The sequence below is a fragment of the Vespula vulgaris genome, chromosome 22 (assembly GCF_905475345.1).
Source record: "Vespula vulgaris chromosome 22, iyVesVulg1.1, whole genome shotgun sequence".
NCBI lineage: Eukaryota > Metazoa > Arthropoda > Insecta > Hymenoptera > Vespidae > Vespula > Vespula vulgaris.
In genome coordinates, this window is record NC_066607.1 from 1,689,656 (window position 1) to 1,707,961 (window position 18,306).

At 37.9% G+C, this 18,306-nt stretch overlaps 2 protein-coding genes across 7 annotated transcripts in view; one reads left to right on the forward strand and one right to left on the reverse strand.

Annotated features, from left to right (window-relative positions):
• LOC127071510 (ras-related protein M-Ras-like) overlaps positions 1 to 18,252 on the reverse strand; it is a 71,464-nt gene extending 53,212 nt beyond the window's left edge. The window contains exons 1-2 of the transcript XR_007785084.1: positions 17,861 to 18,252; positions 17,618 to 17,712 (exon numbers count right to left, since the gene is read on the reverse strand). The gene's annotated coding sequence lies outside the window, so the exon portion shown is untranslated. The remainder of the gene's footprint in view (positions 1 to 17,617; positions 17,713 to 17,860) is intronic.
• Positions 336 to 15,960, forward strand: LOC127071495 (mucin-5AC-like). Of its 6 annotated transcripts, none has more exons than XM_051010797.1 (6): positions 1,603 to 2,140; positions 7,045 to 7,201; positions 7,563 to 7,653; positions 7,739 to 8,441; positions 8,783 to 9,847; positions 9,971 to 15,960. In XM_051010797.1, the coding sequence occupies exons 1-6, from the start codon at positions 2,099 to 2,101 to the stop codon at positions 12,986 to 12,988; spliced, it is 5,076 nt and encodes a 1,691-aa protein (XP_050866754.1). In that variant the 5' UTR covers positions 1,603 to 2,098; the 3' UTR covers positions 12,989 to 15,960. The 6 variants fall into 6 exon arrangements, with proteins under 6 accessions (XP_050866750.1, XP_050866754.1, XP_050866749.1 ...); XM_051010796.1 differs by having other exon boundaries at positions 1,604 to 2,140; positions 7,739 to 7,842; positions 7,939 to 8,441; positions 8,783 to 15,960; XM_051010795.1 differs by having other exon boundaries at positions 1,605 to 2,140; positions 7,739 to 7,842; positions 7,936 to 8,441; positions 8,783 to 15,960.
• Positions 18,253 to 18,306: the final 54 nt, after the last annotated feature.

Consider the following 18,306-nt stretch of genomic DNA (forward strand, 5'->3'; position numbering starts at 1 on the left):
AGAGAGGGGTGGTAAGGTAGAGAGGAAGGGAGAGAAGCATGATATCCACGAGTATAGAATGGAGAGAAAAAAAGAGACGAGAAAGAGAGAGAGAGAAAGAGGGACTGAGCGAACTGGCAGGCAAGCACAGCAAGCACAGCAAGCAAGCAAGGAAGGAAGGAAGGAAGCAAGCAAGCAAGCAAGCAAGCAAGCAGGCAGGCAAGTAAGTAAGTAAGCAAGCAAGCAAGCAAGCAAGCAAGCAAGCAAGCAAGGCAGACGAGGCGAGCAGGCATGCCGGTCGAAGGTGCGCGCGACCGCACCGGAGAGACGAGGAAGAGAGGAGACGAGAGAGAGTAGTCGAGGACGGTGGGATAGAGCGAGAGCGAAAGCGAGAAAGAGAGCGTTTGGAAGAGAGAAAGAAAGAGAGAGAGTGAGAGAGACGGAAAGGAAAGAGATAGAACGAGAGACAGAGGGACAGAGAGAGAGAGAGTGAGAGAGAGAGAGAGCACGTTAGTGCGAGACAAAGAGGGGAGCGTAGCGAAGGGATGATGGAAGGGACTGGCGGAGGGGAAAGGGCATAGCCCAGTGGAGCGCTCGGCTGGCGTTCGGTGGAGAGTTCGGTTCAGTTCGGCACGAGTTGCCGTGGTTGTCGGTCGTTAGTAGACGTCTCCTGCGTGAGTTCTCATCGCTATCTCTCCTGTCTCTGTCTCTCTCTCTCTCTCTCTCTCTCTCTTTCTTTCTCTTTCTCTTTCTCTCTCTCTCTCCCTGCCATATCCTACCACCACCACCTCTACCAATACCATCACCTCCCACCCCCTATCCCCCAATCCCCCTTTCTCTGGCACCCGCCGAGCAAGTCCTCGATGCCTTCGTCGTTGTCGTCGTCGTCGCCGTCGCCGTCGTCGCCGTCGTTGTCGTCGTTGTCGTCGTCGTCGTCCTCGTCGTCCCAAGTATTAGTAGTGGTGGACCGCCGTTGCGCGTTACTTCCGAAAACGGCCGCGCGGTAGTACGCGGCGCTGTCGTACGGCTCTACTTTTCGTCACCGTCTACGCGCTCGTCGTACCGAGGATTCGCCTGCCGTTTCTCGTTCCTCAAATGGACGAGGAACCTCGAGCATCGGTATCGTGGCTGCCCGAGGGAATTATCATGTTTCTTCTACGTTGCTAAAGGTACGTCGCCGTATTTTCTAGATCGAAGGGATGTTGTTTCATACGTACGAGAGGAGATGGCTTTGTGTGTGTCTGTATGTGTGCATGATTTGTATGTATGTATATATGTATATATATATTATATGTATGATGGCGTTTATACGTATGTGTGTGTCACAGAGGGAGAGAAAATAAGAGAGAGAGAGAGAGAAAGAGAGAAGTGTACACGTTCTTACGTATATGTGTGATTGATTCCGTGTAGTGTGCGTTAAGAGAGAGAAAGAAAGAGAGAGAGAGAGAGAGAGAGACCCGCATAATGTATATATACAGCCGCGAGAGAGGTGCACGCGATAACGCGCCTGCAGACGGCGGAGGCCACTCCGCGTACCGCACAAAGGAAAGTAGGAGGAGAAGGAGGAGATGGTAGCGATGGTGGTGGCGGTGGCGGTGGCGGTGGCGGCGGCGGTGGTGGTGGTGGTGGTGGTGGTGGCGGTGGCGGTAGGACGGGACGGGATGTGATTGACATAAAAGGGTGGGGAGAGGGGGATGGAAATGCAATTCATTTCTTTCTTTTTCTGTTTTTTTCATTTCTCGTTTTTCTTTTTTCTTTTTGGCCCCTTCGCGATATATACATGTATGTACATCGTTAGAACGAAGCAAGCGACGATGGACGAGGACGACATCGTCGAAGAACGAACGCGGAGCGGCACCGGTGGGGGGCGCCCGTGGCTGTGCGCGAAACCGAGCATGTATTTGCACGGGATCGAGAAAAATAGCTCTCTCTGTCTCTCTCAGTCTTTCTCCCTCTCTCTCTTCTCGTCTCTTTTCTTGTCTCTTTCTCTCTCTCTTAGAAAGAGACCGTCGTCCTCGTCGTCGTCGTTGTCGTCGTCGTCGTCGTCGTTATCGTCGTCGTCGTCGTCGTCGTCGTCGTCGTCGTTTTCATTGCAACGTTTCGTGTACATCTAGCTCGGATGTGTGTGATTCTGGCGCGCTATTACGCACGCGCATCAGAGGTACGTACACACGTACACATTTTGACGACGATGCCCATGAGTAAATACATCGGTGTAATGGGTAATGGCGATGGCGTAGTAATAGTAGTAATAGTATAGTAGAGTAGTAGTAATAGCAGTTGGGTAGTAGAATAGTAATATAGTAGTGGTGCAGTAGAATAGTAGTATAGTAATAATAGTAGTAGTGTAGTAGCAATAATAGTAATGTAGTAGTGTCGGACTTAACGTAGTGCGACTCGCCGGTTGAACACAAGCAACCTCGAGAGGGGAGAAGGACGGAACGAGAGACGAAGAGGGCGGTTCCTCCGTCTCTTTATATATATATATCTTTCTCTCTCTCTCTCTCTCTCTCTCGGTTCTCTTTCCCCATCTTTCTCCCTCTTAAACACGGACGACAGAAAGAGAGAGAAAGAGAGATAGGGAGTGCGCGCACGCGCTACTCACTCGCGCTCATACACTCGCGAGCGCCCTCGCGCGATCTATCCGTCCATCCGTCTTTATCTCCCTCTCTCTTTCTCTCTCCTAATTCTCCGTTTTCCTCTCCCTTCTTCCGCCTTTCTCGCGCACACGTACTTTCTGTATTCGTAGATTTGTTTTCTCTCTTTCTCTTTCTCTCTTTTCTTTTCTTTTCTTTTCTTTTCTTTTCTTTTCTTTTTCCTCCCCTCTCTGCATCTTCGCAAAAGCTACTCGCATCCTTCGTAGTGTCCTCGGACGATATCATGAAGGAAGGAAGGAAGGAAAGAATATAGAATATAGAATATAGAATAAGGGAAAGAGAATATATTGAAAGCAAAAGAGAAGGGGTAAAAGAAGGTGGAGACGAGAGTCAGCCGACGTTGTTTTCTTCTTTGCGTTATCAAGCTTGCATTTCCGATGCGAACGAAGACGATCGCCGATAATGATCCGCTCGAAGTATAATTTACATTGGTCGTTGCGCAAAAAAAAGAAACAAAAGAGAAAGAGAAAGAAAGAGAGAGGGAGGGAGAGAGAAAATAAACGAGAACGGAAGAGATAGTACCGAGATATCGAATGTATTCTATGTATCTCTACGTACACGTATGATCGATTTTTTCAATGGGGAAGACAAAAGAGATGAAAAAAAATTATTGAAACAAAAAAGTATATATATGTATATATCATTTTGAAAGATATACTTATCCTACCCTCGTACGATCTTTTTCTTTTCTACATCATTTTTTATTTCTCTTTAATCGTTCAAAATTCCTAAAAAAAAAAAACAATTACGAAAATTACGTTATTATGAAGCAAAGTAGTCGTACTCGATTTTCTTTCGTTTTGATATATTCTAATTCGGTAGTCGAAGTGGAAATTTCTGATACGATAGAGGAGGGGTAGAAGAGGAGAAAGGGATGTTAAAAAGAAAAAGAAGAAAGGAAGAAAGAGAAAAAAAGAAAAAGAAAAGAGGAAAGAAGAGAAACGATCGAAGCTCACTCGACGGCTCGCCTTTTTCTTGGTCCTTCCACGCGGTCGCTAGGTTACTCCGAAGCTCTCTCACGTTATATACCATCGTCATCGTCCTCGTCCTCGTCCTCGTCCTCGTCCTCGTCCTCGTCGTGTAGGGTCGTTTCTTCCCATCTCTTTCTCTCTTTCTCTTTTTCTCTTTCTCTTTTACTCCTCCCGTTTCTCTTTTCTTAAGGGAGGGGAAAGATAGGGGGAAAGGGGAGGAGAAGAGAAGGGGAGTTACGCATCGCGTGTGTATTGAAACTACGTTTTTACGGGGAGGAATCACGACAGGGAACAGCTGGGGGTCTAATCTGTAACTCGTATAATATATAGAACCCGATAAGAAGTACCTAAAGTCTCCTTTCCGAAAGGAAATCTCAAAAACGGAAATGCGATCGACGCAAACCTCTAGACTTCTCCGATGTAAGGGCATTGGCAAAACACCGGTTTCATGAATGCCAGTTCTACGAAAATAATCCTTTCGAATCTCGCATTAATTTCTCGTAAACGTTCGAGTTTTGAGTTTCTAATGTCGAATTTCGAGTTTCGAGTGCACGATTATCTCGTACATTTTGGAATGTTCGAAGAGTGCTAAATAAATGGATGGATGGAAACATGTCGGAATATATTGTAATCGAGTTTTTTTCCCTGTTTTTTTTTTCTTTTCTTTCTTTATTTTTTTGTTCTTTTTGTTTTTTACCTTTTATTGAAGTCATTATCTATGATAGGTACGATATCAGACTGAGAGGAAATATTCTCGAATAAACTTATTTTGTTTATCGATCGAGAAAGTATTTGCGAACGTCCATATGAAATTACGCGTTATAACTCGTTCAACGGAAGAGCGATACATATGTATATACATATATATATATATATATATAAACGTGTGTACATGCGTGTATATATGTATACGTGTATATGAATGCGTATGCATATAAGTACGTATATATGTACGTATCTATATACGGTATATAAGTTCGCAATCGCGAAAGGAACTATTTACAATCTAATGATTTCTGCCGAGTCATTTTTATGTCACACTTTTTAATGCCATTGGCGTTCGCCTCAGTTAATATATAACCGTAGAGTTTGATACGAGGCCAACTGCGTTAGATACGCAGCATCTCTTCTTCGTATCTTTCTATCTTTCTTTATCTCGTAAATAACCGATTATCTTCTTCGCCGTAAAATCCAAAGTTTCCGAGTTATACGTTCTCCACCATTGCCGATCCTCCCCACTTCGAGAATCATCGAATTTTTTCTTCCATTCCTCACTTCTCTCACTACCCTATCGTTCTCTTTATCTCTTTATCTATCTATCTATCTATCTATCTATCTATCTATCTATCTATCTATCTATCTATCTATCTATCTATCTATCTATCTATCTTTTTATCTCGTTTTCTCTTTCTCTCGGCTTACGATGGCGCGCGCGAGAATTTCGCTTCTTTTCTTACACGAAGCATCCTCGATATAAATAGACGAGAGAGTGTCGAGAACGCGTCTCTAAACGTTCCGTGTACTTATATCCAAAGACGTTTGGCCGGAGGTTTAATAGAAAGCGGGGGAGGAGAAGGGGAGGAGAAGGATGGGGGAGGAAAGAGGGTGGAGATGCTGCGAGCAAAATGAAATAATCCGTATGATAGATCCTCTTTATATCGCACGTAGCTAGGTAGGTACATAGGTATCTAAGTAGATACATACACATATATGTGTGTGTGTGTATATATATATAAGTATAGATACGTTACGGAAATACGTATTACTAGTCTCACGAACGAAAGACGTAAATTCTCGACGTGTATCGCCGACACGTGCGCCCAATGCAACTGGTAGCAAACCTAGTAGTTGGTAACAACCGACCGCGATAAAGGACCGAGACGAGATACAATTGAATTTTTCTGGGATTAAACGTTATTGAGAAGTGATACGAAGGGATACGGATGACGAGATATATAACTTTGATAGGAATGAAGGGAAGAGTAAAGCTTAAAGAAAAAGAAAAGAAAAAAAAATATAGAGAAAAGTAAGAAGAAGATTCTGCGTAGAATCGAGAATAATTACGTAGTATTGATGACGTTGAACGATTCCAAATAAATAGTAAAAGGTTTGAATTTTTTAACTAACGATCAACCGAATGGGAAAATACTAATGCAACGCGATGATTACACGTATATACATACATACATACATACGTACGTACGTACATCTGTATGTATGTATGTATGTATGTATGTATATACGTAAGCTTTAGCATTCAGATCGATCAGCAAAAATGTCACGATACGCGAAACCCGACGAAACCAATCAAAATTCACTTGACAATTAATCTGCATTTTCGAATGCTCGTTATTCGTTAAAACACGAGTTATTGGTGAAACAGTGACGGCCATGTTAATCCTGGAATAAAAACAAAAAAAAAAAAAAGAAAAATAGAGAAAATGTAGGAAGAAATCCGAAAGCGGAGAGAGAAAATATGCCGAGGGAGAAAAACAAAAGTACCATTATTATTTGTGTTCGTAATTGGATAAGAATCTCGTTCGTTATTCCGAATTGAAAAGGGGGCTCGACTTATCGCGGCTACGTAAAATAGCGCGATATTCGATCAATAACAGGCAGGTATTCGTCGGTATGCACGCTCATAAATACGCATACGAGAGGGACGTTCGATGGCCCTGCCGGTGCTCGATGCCGGTGGCGGTAGGGTGGTTTAGGGTGGGGGATACATCAAGCGAGAACTACGAACGGGAGAATAAAAAATAAAAAGAGAAGAGGTATTTTCTGATATCGCGGAGCCGACAGGAAGATCCAAGGGGGATAGGTCATCGAACAAATCATCGTACAAGTCGTCGCCTAACTCGTTTCATACCCATACATTCTGTCCTTCTCTCTCTCTCTCTCTCTCTCTCTATCTCTCTTGCCCTTTTTCATTTTTGCTCTATCTCCCTTTCCCTATCTCTCTCTCTCTTTCTCTCTTTCTCTCTCTTTGTCATTCTCTCAACGCGAGAATGGCGGGTCCGCGGCGACGAGCGGGACGCAACCAACGGGATTCTAGCTACCTGAGAAACCTTCGGGAAAGTGGGTTATAAGCGCTGTGTGTGTGACACGGGACAACCGGTGCAACCGTTCGCATGTCGCGCGATTAGACCTCTCTTTGCGAACCGTATCGGCCACGATAGATGGTCACACGGCCGTCGAAATGAAAGACCATCGTCGGTGTGTCGTCGTCTTATTTTTCTCTATTTTTCTCTTGATCTTTTCTCTTATTTTTCTCCATTTTTCTCTTTTTTTTTTTTCCCACGTAATTTTGTCGCTAATCTTCGGATCTTTTTATCGTCCAATATTTCGATGATCTTTATCAGTTATTGTTGAATTATTACGTTCGACGTTTCTTCGTCGCGTTAAAATTAATATATCAAATATTTTGTCCATTGCAGTTTCCCCGTCGCAAACGGTCAACAAAAGACCCTAAGAAAAACATGGCAGGGGTTGGGAAAAGAACTTACTTGCGGGACGTGAATCCCTATCTCATCTGTCCTCTATGCAGAGGATATTTGATAGATGCGACGACGGTCGTTGAGTGCTTGCATTCTTGTAAGTAGAATCCTATGAAAAATCGATACTATTTAAATTCTCTATAACCGAATTTTCTTGACGTTTTTGGAAAGGACGTAATGTACTATGCGAAAGTTTTTAACATTATTTAGACTTAAAAAAAGAAAAAAAAAGAAAAGAAAGAAATAAAAAATTTCGTGTATTAAAATTATTTTGTATTATATTTCGTATGCTGACAATTTTCGTATATATTAACAATCGAATAATGATATAAAATGGCGATGAAATGATATGCAATTTTGAAAAGTATAGAGATACGAGTGTACTACTTCGAAGTTAAATAAAATTATAGAGGATTAACAATCACCGATCGTATTAACTATCCTTTTGGTTTCTATAGTTTGCAGAAGCTGTATCCTAAAACATCTTAATACGGAGGCACGTTGTCCTTCTTGCAATCATGTATTGAACAAGGCTAAACCAAACATCAAGTACGTTCACAATATTATTCATTTAATATGCATGTAGAGAATAATTAATAACAATAACTTATCCACCAATTTACGATTGTTATAGAGCTGACAAAGCTTTACAAGATATCGTGTACAAACTAGTTCCTGGACTTTATCATAAGGAGATGCGCAGAAGAAGAGAATTTTACAGAAGACATCCCGAGCATGGTAAGTTTAGATTTTTCTCGTATCGAAGAAAATTTGGCGAGAAAATTTGTCGGCCTAGATACGTTCAATGTCAATCGTCTTCCTTTCCAACAGCAGATGTCGCGACTCCGGAGCAACGAGGGGAAGATGTGAGCGGTCGATTAATCTTTGCGCCTGAAGACGCAGTCAGCTTGAGTCTCGAGTACCTTCCACCTGGTGCCGATCCATTGACGATTTTGTTGAGTACAAACGAGTCTGACCATTCGTCTAACAATAATAACAACAACAATAACAACAATATTAACAACAACAACAACACTGTCAACAACAATAGCAACGCTAGCAACAGTAACAATAACAACAGCAACAATAATAATGGCAACAACAATAGCAATAATAATAATAATAGTAATAGTAATAATACTAGTAGCAACACCACGAGCAATAGACGGTATCTTCAATGTCCCGCCCTAGTTACGATAGCGCATCTTAAAAAGTTCTTAGCTTTGAAATACAGCGTCGATATGACAAGATACACTATCGAAATATGTCATCGAAGAGCACCGCTGCCAGAACATTGGACTCTTATGGACGTAGCCTACATATACGCTTGGAAAAGGGTAAAGATTTTCTTTTTATCTTAACGTATTTTAACTTTCCTCTACAATTTATATTCTTTCAAGTTTTTCGTTTGAATGAAAATGAAAGAAACGGTTTTATTAAAACGAACTAGCCGGTCTATCCATCTTCCAGGTAAAACCCTTCAGGTAAATTTTCTACCCTGTCTCTTGTCCGACTTAACTGGTAATCACTTTAACAGAAGGGTATAGTTTATTTGAAAGATGAATCGAGCGGTTTGAAAAAGTTTCTTAGCCGGAAACGAAATGATTTATTGAACGGAATTTCGCATTTTGTATTGACGTACGAAAGAGATAAAAGTTTCGGATACATTATTTTACAGAATGCCCCTATGAGATTCTTTTATCGTGTTGCACAAGAAGAACAAGCCTTGGAAGCACCGTTACATGAAAGACCATCCACGCCTGGATTAGGTGCTAGTTTACCACCTAGTGACAATTCCGTCAATGTGCGTGATGATGATGCGGAACAAATACCAGAAGTCGAACGTAAGGCGAAAGAAGATGACAAGGAAGATGTCGTAGAGAAAAATGAAGTTGAACCAGCGAAGGAGAAATTACAGAACCCAGTAATCCCTTCCGATCGTTTAAAAGAATCGAAAGCGATCGAGAAGGATGATAAGAAAATGGATGTGCCGTCTTCGACGGTCGCTAGAACATTACCAACGACTTCACCTACCACCACAACGGTAACATCGACGATAAGTAATACTGTGTGTTCGACAGCGATCACGCTTTCTCCGACTACATCCACCACTACTGCAACATCTGTCACTACGGCAACTGCTACGACTGTATCTCCAGCTGTTGCTATAACTACGGTTGCATCTACAACTTTAGCCACGACTACTACGGATACTACTATAACCATGACTACGGCTACGGCTACGGCTACGGCTACGGCTACGGCTACGGTTACGGTTACGGCTACAACTACCACTACGGATACGGCTATAACTACGGCTACGGCTACGACTACGGCTACGGCTACAACGTCTACTACGGCTACGGCTATATCTACGGTTACGGCTACGACTAAGGCTACGACTACAGCTACGGCTACGGCTACGTCTACGTCTACGACTACGACTACAGCTACAGCTACAGCCACAACCATGGTTACAGCTACGACTACAACTGCGACTACAACAATTCTAACTTCGACAACAATGAATACAATGTCGACAAGCACGACCACTGCATCTAACACGATGATAACATCTACGGTTAACGAGGAGAGCAGTAAGCAAATCAAAACGCCGATAAAAATATTGAAAAATTCTGATGGAAATTACGAAGTGTTGAGAAGTCCACCCCCTAATTGGCATTCCAGAGAACAAAATTCAAATTCTTGTGACGTCAAAACCACGAACCCTGAATTTAGTGTTGTAAGTATCGGGGATGGACAAAATTCCAACGGAGTGAAAATAACTCTAAAACAATGTTCAGCTCCTAATACAAATTCAAAGAAACCAAAAGTAATTAGTAATGTTTTGTTACACTGTGGACAGGTTGAGAGGGAACCATCCGGCGGATTGCTATTCCAGCATCTTCAAAAAGATAAGGACAAATTTCAAACGGTGGATAAACAGGAGAAACAGAAACGCAGAGTCACTTTTATGGACAAACCAACTACGGTAAAAACTATGTTTAATGTATCGAAGACTATAATAAAAAAGACGACCGAGCAAAACGATCGGAAGAAACAGTTTCTTCAAGGATTTCAGTTGGCCGCGAAAGAACCAACAATAGAGAATTTATTGATCGATAAAAGCCCAAAGATGACGAGCGGAAACGCAAATATAACTAGTGAAAATACAGCACAAACGAATGCGATCGTTAATAAGAAAGAACACAATAACGTTAAAACGAATGGTTTAGAAATCGAAGAACTGAATGAAAAAACCAATACGGAGAATGGTAACGCCGGATTTGGAAATTTAATAAACGATAAGAAATCTAATAATAACGTAGTAACGAATATCTCCCAAAATATAATAAAATCTAATATTAATAAATCGTTTATCGAGGCCGAGACACGAGTTATCGGTATAAATACAACTAGAAATATTAACAGTAATGCCAATGTCAATGTCAACAGTCCTACGAAGATGGACGTTTATGCTTTTCCAAATGATCCTGTAGTCCCCGTAGGTGCTGTTAAAAGAAAGTGTCCACCTGGTTTACCTATTTCCGAAGTGAAACGTAAACGGCAGCAAACGTCTCAGGTGCAATCCGCGACGAAAAAGACAACCGTGTCTACTCAAAGCATGCCCAAGACATCTCGAAAATGTGGAAACGAACAACAAATCATGTCACCGAAGAAACCTATGAATGTGGTGAATGATTCCGGTCCCAGTCGTACGCTTAACGTCGCAACACCCAAGACATCACCGTCGAATCCATTATTTTCAAATGACACGAGGAATTTGTTGGATGGTTGCGGTTTAAATATACCTGCGAGTTTGAGTATAACCTTGACAGCACCGAAGTCACCGGGAAATAGCGGATGTTCGAACGATATCAACGATACCAAGGATAATCGAAAGAACGTTTTAGGAAAGGTGAGTCCAAGTATTACACTTAACGATAGATGCGTCGATCCTCGTGTATTGAAAGCTTTGAAGACTGGACAAATCAGGATGCCTGCCCCTCCTAAACCTAGACAAACGAAACAAGCAGATCGCGAGAGCAGTCATCAGCGTCAAACTCCTCCTGGTAAAAGGAAACGAGAACAAGAATCCAGAGATATCTTGGATCTGAGTGGTGGTAAAAAGATGGATATACATCCTTTGAGAATACCTCAACCAGTGACGAAATTGAAAGCGAAATCGCCGATAAGAGAAAATATACCAGGTATCATCGATCAAGGACAAGTAGTTACACTGATGAGCGGTCATCGATACTACAGAGCTCCGCCTGGTTCTTTAACGCCAGCGGCTCATCGTGTCAGCGATTGTCCTCTTCCTACACCCGGACGTACTCCAGTTTATGCACCAACAGGACTATCCGGCTCGATGAATGGAAACCGTACTAATACCAGTCTATCGTCCGTGTTTCCAAGTTTGCAGAGCCTTTACGCTTTGAGTCAAGCGCCGAACCTTCAACAATTTCAAATGGACGCAATGATGAGATTACCGCGAGGTGGAGGAAGTAGTGTTGGTGTTAGTGGTGGAGGTGTAGGCATAGGCGGAAGCGGAGATAATATAATTCCGAATAGCTGTATATCTAATAACATAGCAAGTTCCGAAAGTGCTAGTGTTGGTGGTAACGTACCTGGTAAGAGTCATTTAGCTGCACAATGTGCTCCTGTGAAACCCGCCAGATCCTCGGTTGCACCTTTAGCAGTTCCTATCACGAAGCATCAATCGAGCGAACGGACTGTATCTAATTGCTTGAACAGACAAATCGCAAATGATACGAACAAAAATGTGACTCTGCGTAATAACGATAATTCTCCGACGTCGGGCGATGTCGCTGAGAGACTTTCCTCTCAACCAAAGTACTCACCAGCTCTTGAAACCAACGACAAGTTCACTGTACGGAAGGAAAATGGAAAAACTGGAAGTAACGATGACAAAACAATGTCTTCTAATGTAGCGCGTGATCTCAGATTAGAATTGATTACGGATAATTCGAACGAACGCAACAATTCTGTGAATCAACAACAGCCACAACAGCAGCAACAACAACAACAACAACAACAGCAACAACAACAACAACAACAGCAACAACAACAGCAGCAACAGCAACAACAACAACAACAGCAGCAGCAGCAGCAACAACAACAGCAACAACAACAGCAACAAAAACAACAACAATACAATCGCGAAGCTGCAAGTCCAAGAGTTTCCTCCACCGCATCACCATCTCCACCTCCTAGCGAAAGTAACAGCAACGCTTGCGTGGATGAAAATAAAGTAACGAAACAACAACAGGAGGACGGTAATGGTACGATCAATCGTTCAGATGAAAATCGAAACGACGTGCCGGCGCAATCGAACGCCCTAATAAAAAACAACCCCAATACCGAAGTCTCAAGCACGAAGTCTCCTGCCAGTCCAGACTCAAGTTCCGTTACTGCGGATAGTTCTCTCGTTAAAGTTTGCCCAAACGTGGATCAACAAACTTCCTCGTCTACGCAAGAGCCCGAACGTAATGTCAAATCTACCGATTCACCGACTAAAATAGACGTTTCTACGCGCGAAGATTCTCCCGTTGACGGAGAAAAAAATAAAACTAACGCGACGAAATTATCGGACGGCAAACAAATGACCTCGGAAATGTTACAAAAAAGATTATTGGCAGCGTTTCCCACGAACGAATGGGCGAACAATCCGATAGCGGCCGAACATTTGGGTAATTTTTTAAAGAGTTTGAATGCCTCGATGAAAACTGAGAACAACGCGATTTCGGAAAAAGCGATCGAAAATAAAACTGTCGAAAGTGAGAGCGATTGTGTTAAGCCGATATTTACGAATAATGAGGTGTCGTCCAATCAAAAAAAGGAAATTGGCGAACGATCGTAATCAGTTATTAACTTGTTTGTTAATAAACGGATTGAAAAACTCTAACGAAATCGTCGTTATTAAAAGAGGGTCCATCTTTGCTTATGATTCTCGAAAGACTACGAGCAGACACTGCCATTTAATTATCTAAAACGTACATGACTTTATTACCTGCTTTCTCGTGTAAGCCCAATACGCGACATCTATCATTATATAGATAGTTATAATATAAACACAGAGTATTTTGAAAACTACGTATAAACGTCTTGTCGAGAATGAACTCGAAGGAACTTTATTTTTTTATATGTGAAAAACGTGTCACGCATGTACGTATACTTTAGCAATTTACACGTACGAAAACTATTTTCTCTCTGTGTGTGTACTTCGGACATTGATGATTTAGAAATTGTAAATGCTTTATATGGAGGGGGCGAAAAAAAAAAAAGAAAAAAAAAGCAATTATTTTATCTTTTTCTAATTTTTGTTTCTTCTTCTTTTTTTTCTTTTTTTTTTATTCTTCTTTCTTTCTTTCTTTTTTTTCTCTCTTTCACATCTGCAAAAATTAATATATGTATGTATATGTATGTATATTGGACTAAAGCATAGTGCCGATAAAATTATAAGATAGCATGATTTACGTAATTAAGTTGTTATAGGAAAAAGGAAATATCTACGTTTATATGTAAAAATATCCTCGGGAATAAAATTGACGCGTGTGTATGTATCTATCGTTCGTCTATTGTAAGCTTGAAAAGAGTTATGCTTTATAAATTTATTAAGTAAGACATTTACGTATTTATATCATAAAATGGATAAAAACGTAATTATAGTAAATTCGGAATTTTAAAGATAATTCATGAATGACGATAATTAAGAAAGGATAATTGTTATAAGTTTTTCCTTGTGCTAGTTTTGACGTTCTCTAAATGAACGATTTTGTTTGACTGAGTTTGGTAGAGCACCACTGCGAGTCTGCCTTGCAATTAGCACATTCATCCAAGATGCATGCGAGACGAAAAATTCTATAGGTGAGAAACAAACGTTGTGTATGTTCTATAGGTAAACGTGGTTATTACTCTGCTAAAATACGTGCGCACGTTTGCGATATTTATCCTTAAAAAAAAAAAAAAAAAAAAGAAAAAAGAAAAAAAGAAAGAAAAAAAAAATAGAAAAAAGACAAGAAAGAAAGAAAAAGAAAAAAAAATCCATCGATATTTCCTTTTGTTTCTTTCCACGTGTGTGCGTATGTGTCTCTCTGTGTGTGGCTGTGTATACAGGGTGTCCAAAAAAGTTGGGACCAAACTAATACTATGTATTACCGAGATCAAATAGATGAAAAATATTCATACTAACTTATCTCTCAAAATGCTTTATTGAAGAGGTACATGCTTTTAAAGATACTTATGATTTATTAGCATCCGTTGTAATTTATTATGTTCAAATTAGTGATAGTAGAAAATTTTTTTTTTCTTTTTTTCTTTTTCCATATACCTTATTATAATTTTTAATGACATTTATTACGTTATGTTTACAGGAGATGAACTTTGGGAATGCATTCAAAATGCATTTATTTATATTTTCAGTAATAATTGAAATATTTGTAGGAATGTATTGGCAACCATTAATTTGATGAATGGAAGCTTTCATTCTTGCAAAAGAAGATATTTTTGAATCTTTCTTTTAACTACTTTCTATATATCTTTTCGACAAAGGATTTTCGAACGTAAATTTAAACGAATCTTTTTTATCTGTTTTATTCTTAGTACTAAATAGTACAAGTTTGGTTTCAATCTTTCTGAACATCTTGTACATATATATATATATATATTTATTTATTTATAAATATATATATAAATTATTTATAAATATTCTATAGATGTATATATATATATATCTTATATATATATTATATATATATGTGAAATATATATAATATATTAATTATAATATATATTATATATATATATTATTATATATTTATTTATATACACACACACACATACGACAAACACGCACACACACATTCGATTAAAATATACGACGAAATCATTCAAAATTAAAAAAGATGGGACAAGAAAAAAAAAAGAGAAGAATTAATCTGTACGTATCTGCGAAATTTCTTTATCAATTTGAATCAATAATCTCGTATCGAAGATCTATCTAAGGAAACGACGTAGAAGAATTTGATAGTTTTATGTCAGTGAAAACGAAAGTGGCAATAAAATTTGCTACAAGATTCTAAAAAAACGAAATACGTAAAGATATTAATAAGAAGATCGATGATACGTCGATTATATCGAAGGAATGATGGTAATAATGTCTAGCCCGCATAGTACGAAGGAAACAGTATATTTTTCAAAATACAACAAGTATTTTTCAACTACTAATCTCGAATAAAGATCTAACATAGATCACGTTGGATAGTCACGCGTTGAGACCTCTGTGAAATAAATATTTAAAAAGAAAAAAAAAGAATATATAAAAGAAAAAAAAATAGAAGGAAAATATCATTTGGAAAACGCGATGAGAGGAGAGATTTAAAAGAAAAGAAAAGGTAAAGAAAAACATTTAAAAAAAAAGAAAAAAAAACGCTATGTGTGGCATAGATGTGTGACGATCTTTTTACAAACTTTTTATATCGGCGATATCTATTGTATTGTTAGTTTCTAACTTTATTTTTTGCGTTATGTTTTACGTAGATATTACTACGGATGTATACGTTGTATAATAATTGTTATGTTATGCAAATGCAATTCGACTATATTATATATATATTTATATAGATATTATAATTATATAAATATACAGGGTATTTCATTTTTAACGATGCGACCAAATAACTTCGATCCTATTTGGCTTTATAAACAAACGTTTTAAATAAAAGTTTGTTAGATTTTAAGATGGAAAATATAAATGTAAAATGTAAATTGGCAGTCATCTCATAGAGGATGCTGTTGTTAAAATACGGAAATTATAATAATTGTTTTTCCTTCCTTTTCTTTGTTTTTCTTTCTTTCTTTCTTTTTTTTTTTTTATGGGAATCAATATTTTAAGCCTAACAAAAGTTGTAGAAAATATCGATACGAATCCAACGAGACACCTACGATCCATTTATCTTTTCGTCGATATTTCATATTGTTATGGGACTTTGAAATTTAAACAAATATATATATATATATAATTTATCTATCTCTCTCAAAAACTTTTACATCAAAACATTTGTTTATAAAGCCAAATAAAAACGGTAATATTTAGCCGTGTCGTTAAAAATTAGACGTCCCGTATATATATCATAATTATACATATAAATATTTATATATATATATACATATATTTATGTATTCTTTTTTAAAAATGTATATATTTATAGCTAGTATATTAACCTGTCATCCATGCCAGGTGTAATACATCAAATCCTACTACTTGGTAAGAAAGATAAAAAAGGAAAAAAAAAAGGAAAAAAAAAGAAATCGATTCTAAAGAGAATTGATCGATTAACGACGAAAAATGTGTCGTCTGTTTGAAACGCAACTATGTTATATCAGTTGGGTGTATCTTCCGTATATTAAATACGTTAAGAAAGTGGCATGTAACAAGTGATAAATATCACTTGCATATATATATATATATGTATATATATATATATATGTCTATACATACTTACCCATATATACATGCCAAATAAATTATTTCTTTAAACGCAATTCTGTGCTCGTAGAAGCGAATAATTATTATATTACATTATAAAAAGCGAAATAGAAATGTGGTTTGTATTAAAGTGCAAACTCGAGCACAGAATCATTCCTATTTCGAATTTTTTTTTCCCCTGTCCATCCTTAATTCTATATTTCTTTTTTCTTTTCTTTTCTTTTTTTTTCTTTACAACACTTCCTCTTTCCTTATATTCTTTTTCTTTTATTTATTTTCTTTCATTTATTTATTTTCTTATTTATTCTTTTTTAAGAACATAGTGGTAAGTATTAATCATACGAAAATAATATTATAAGCGTATTTATCTCCAAAAAAAGGGATATTATCCACCCTACGACTCGATCTTTGTTAACGCCCGATCATCGTTATTTTATCGTCATACACTTCCTGCACTTACGCAGTAATACTTAAGAACATTTTGCATTCTACAATAGAAAGATCTTCGCCCAGGTGAGAGGATAATTGGGTATCGTGTAACAATAACAGACTATTGTCAAAATATGCATGTGAGAATCGTTCGTGCTTAAAACTCGCGTGATCGTATATACCTGACATACATACATAAATACGATGTAAGAAGGATGACAAAGAGAAGGAAGTAGAAAGAAATAAGGGGAAGAAAGTTCATCCGGCCGGAAGAACCTAAAGAATGTATTTCACCGAACATTCTCAACACAGCTACATACGTAAATATTATAATCTTGTTGTAAGACAATGATCTCTACTGTTTATCATAATTATGTTAATCCTTAATCGTATATTGTATTCTATGTTCATAGTCGCTGTCACATATATACACACACATACACACATGCATACAAAGTTTTATATATATATATATATATATATATATATATGATTATATGTATGTATATATATATATATGTATACATATAAAAATAAAAAAATTCATGAAATAAAATGTCTGAGCATACATACGTATCGTTTATGCGTTGCGTTATAAAAAGAAATTTTGGATTTCTCGATTTCTCGATGGCTTGATGTTCAACCATACACGAGTAATTACGTACTGACTGTAATAAGAAAATTATGTAAATACTTTTTTTTTTTATAATCGTACGAATTTCAACGATTATAAATCAATGTTAAATAAATAACAATTCTTATACCAACTTCGAATTTCATGATCAATAATCCCTTCTATTTTTAAAATAAACTCACCTTATCTTTTTATTTATATCTTTAATAACCGCTAATCGTCGAATGATCGATCATTCTGCAATATTCGCGCCTTTTCTAAAATCGAATTAAAAGGGATTGAATTGAAACTTTGATCGACCTCGATTTATCAACCAAACTTTAATCAACGATTAAGTCGATCAACAATGCAGCCAATAGTAAAACTTTTCAATGTATTTTGTTATAAACTTGTATTGTCGAAGAACGATAGATTACGAATCGTATAAATATTACGGAACGAATAGAATAATTAATTAAAACGAACAAAGACTATATATATATATATATATATATGTATATACATTTCCGTATTACGTAGAAAATTTTCATGTTGTTATTAACATTACAAAAATATAGGTTAAGATGAATATACCGTTAAAAGTTTTACTATTGGCCACACTGCTGATCGAGTTAATCATTGATTAAAA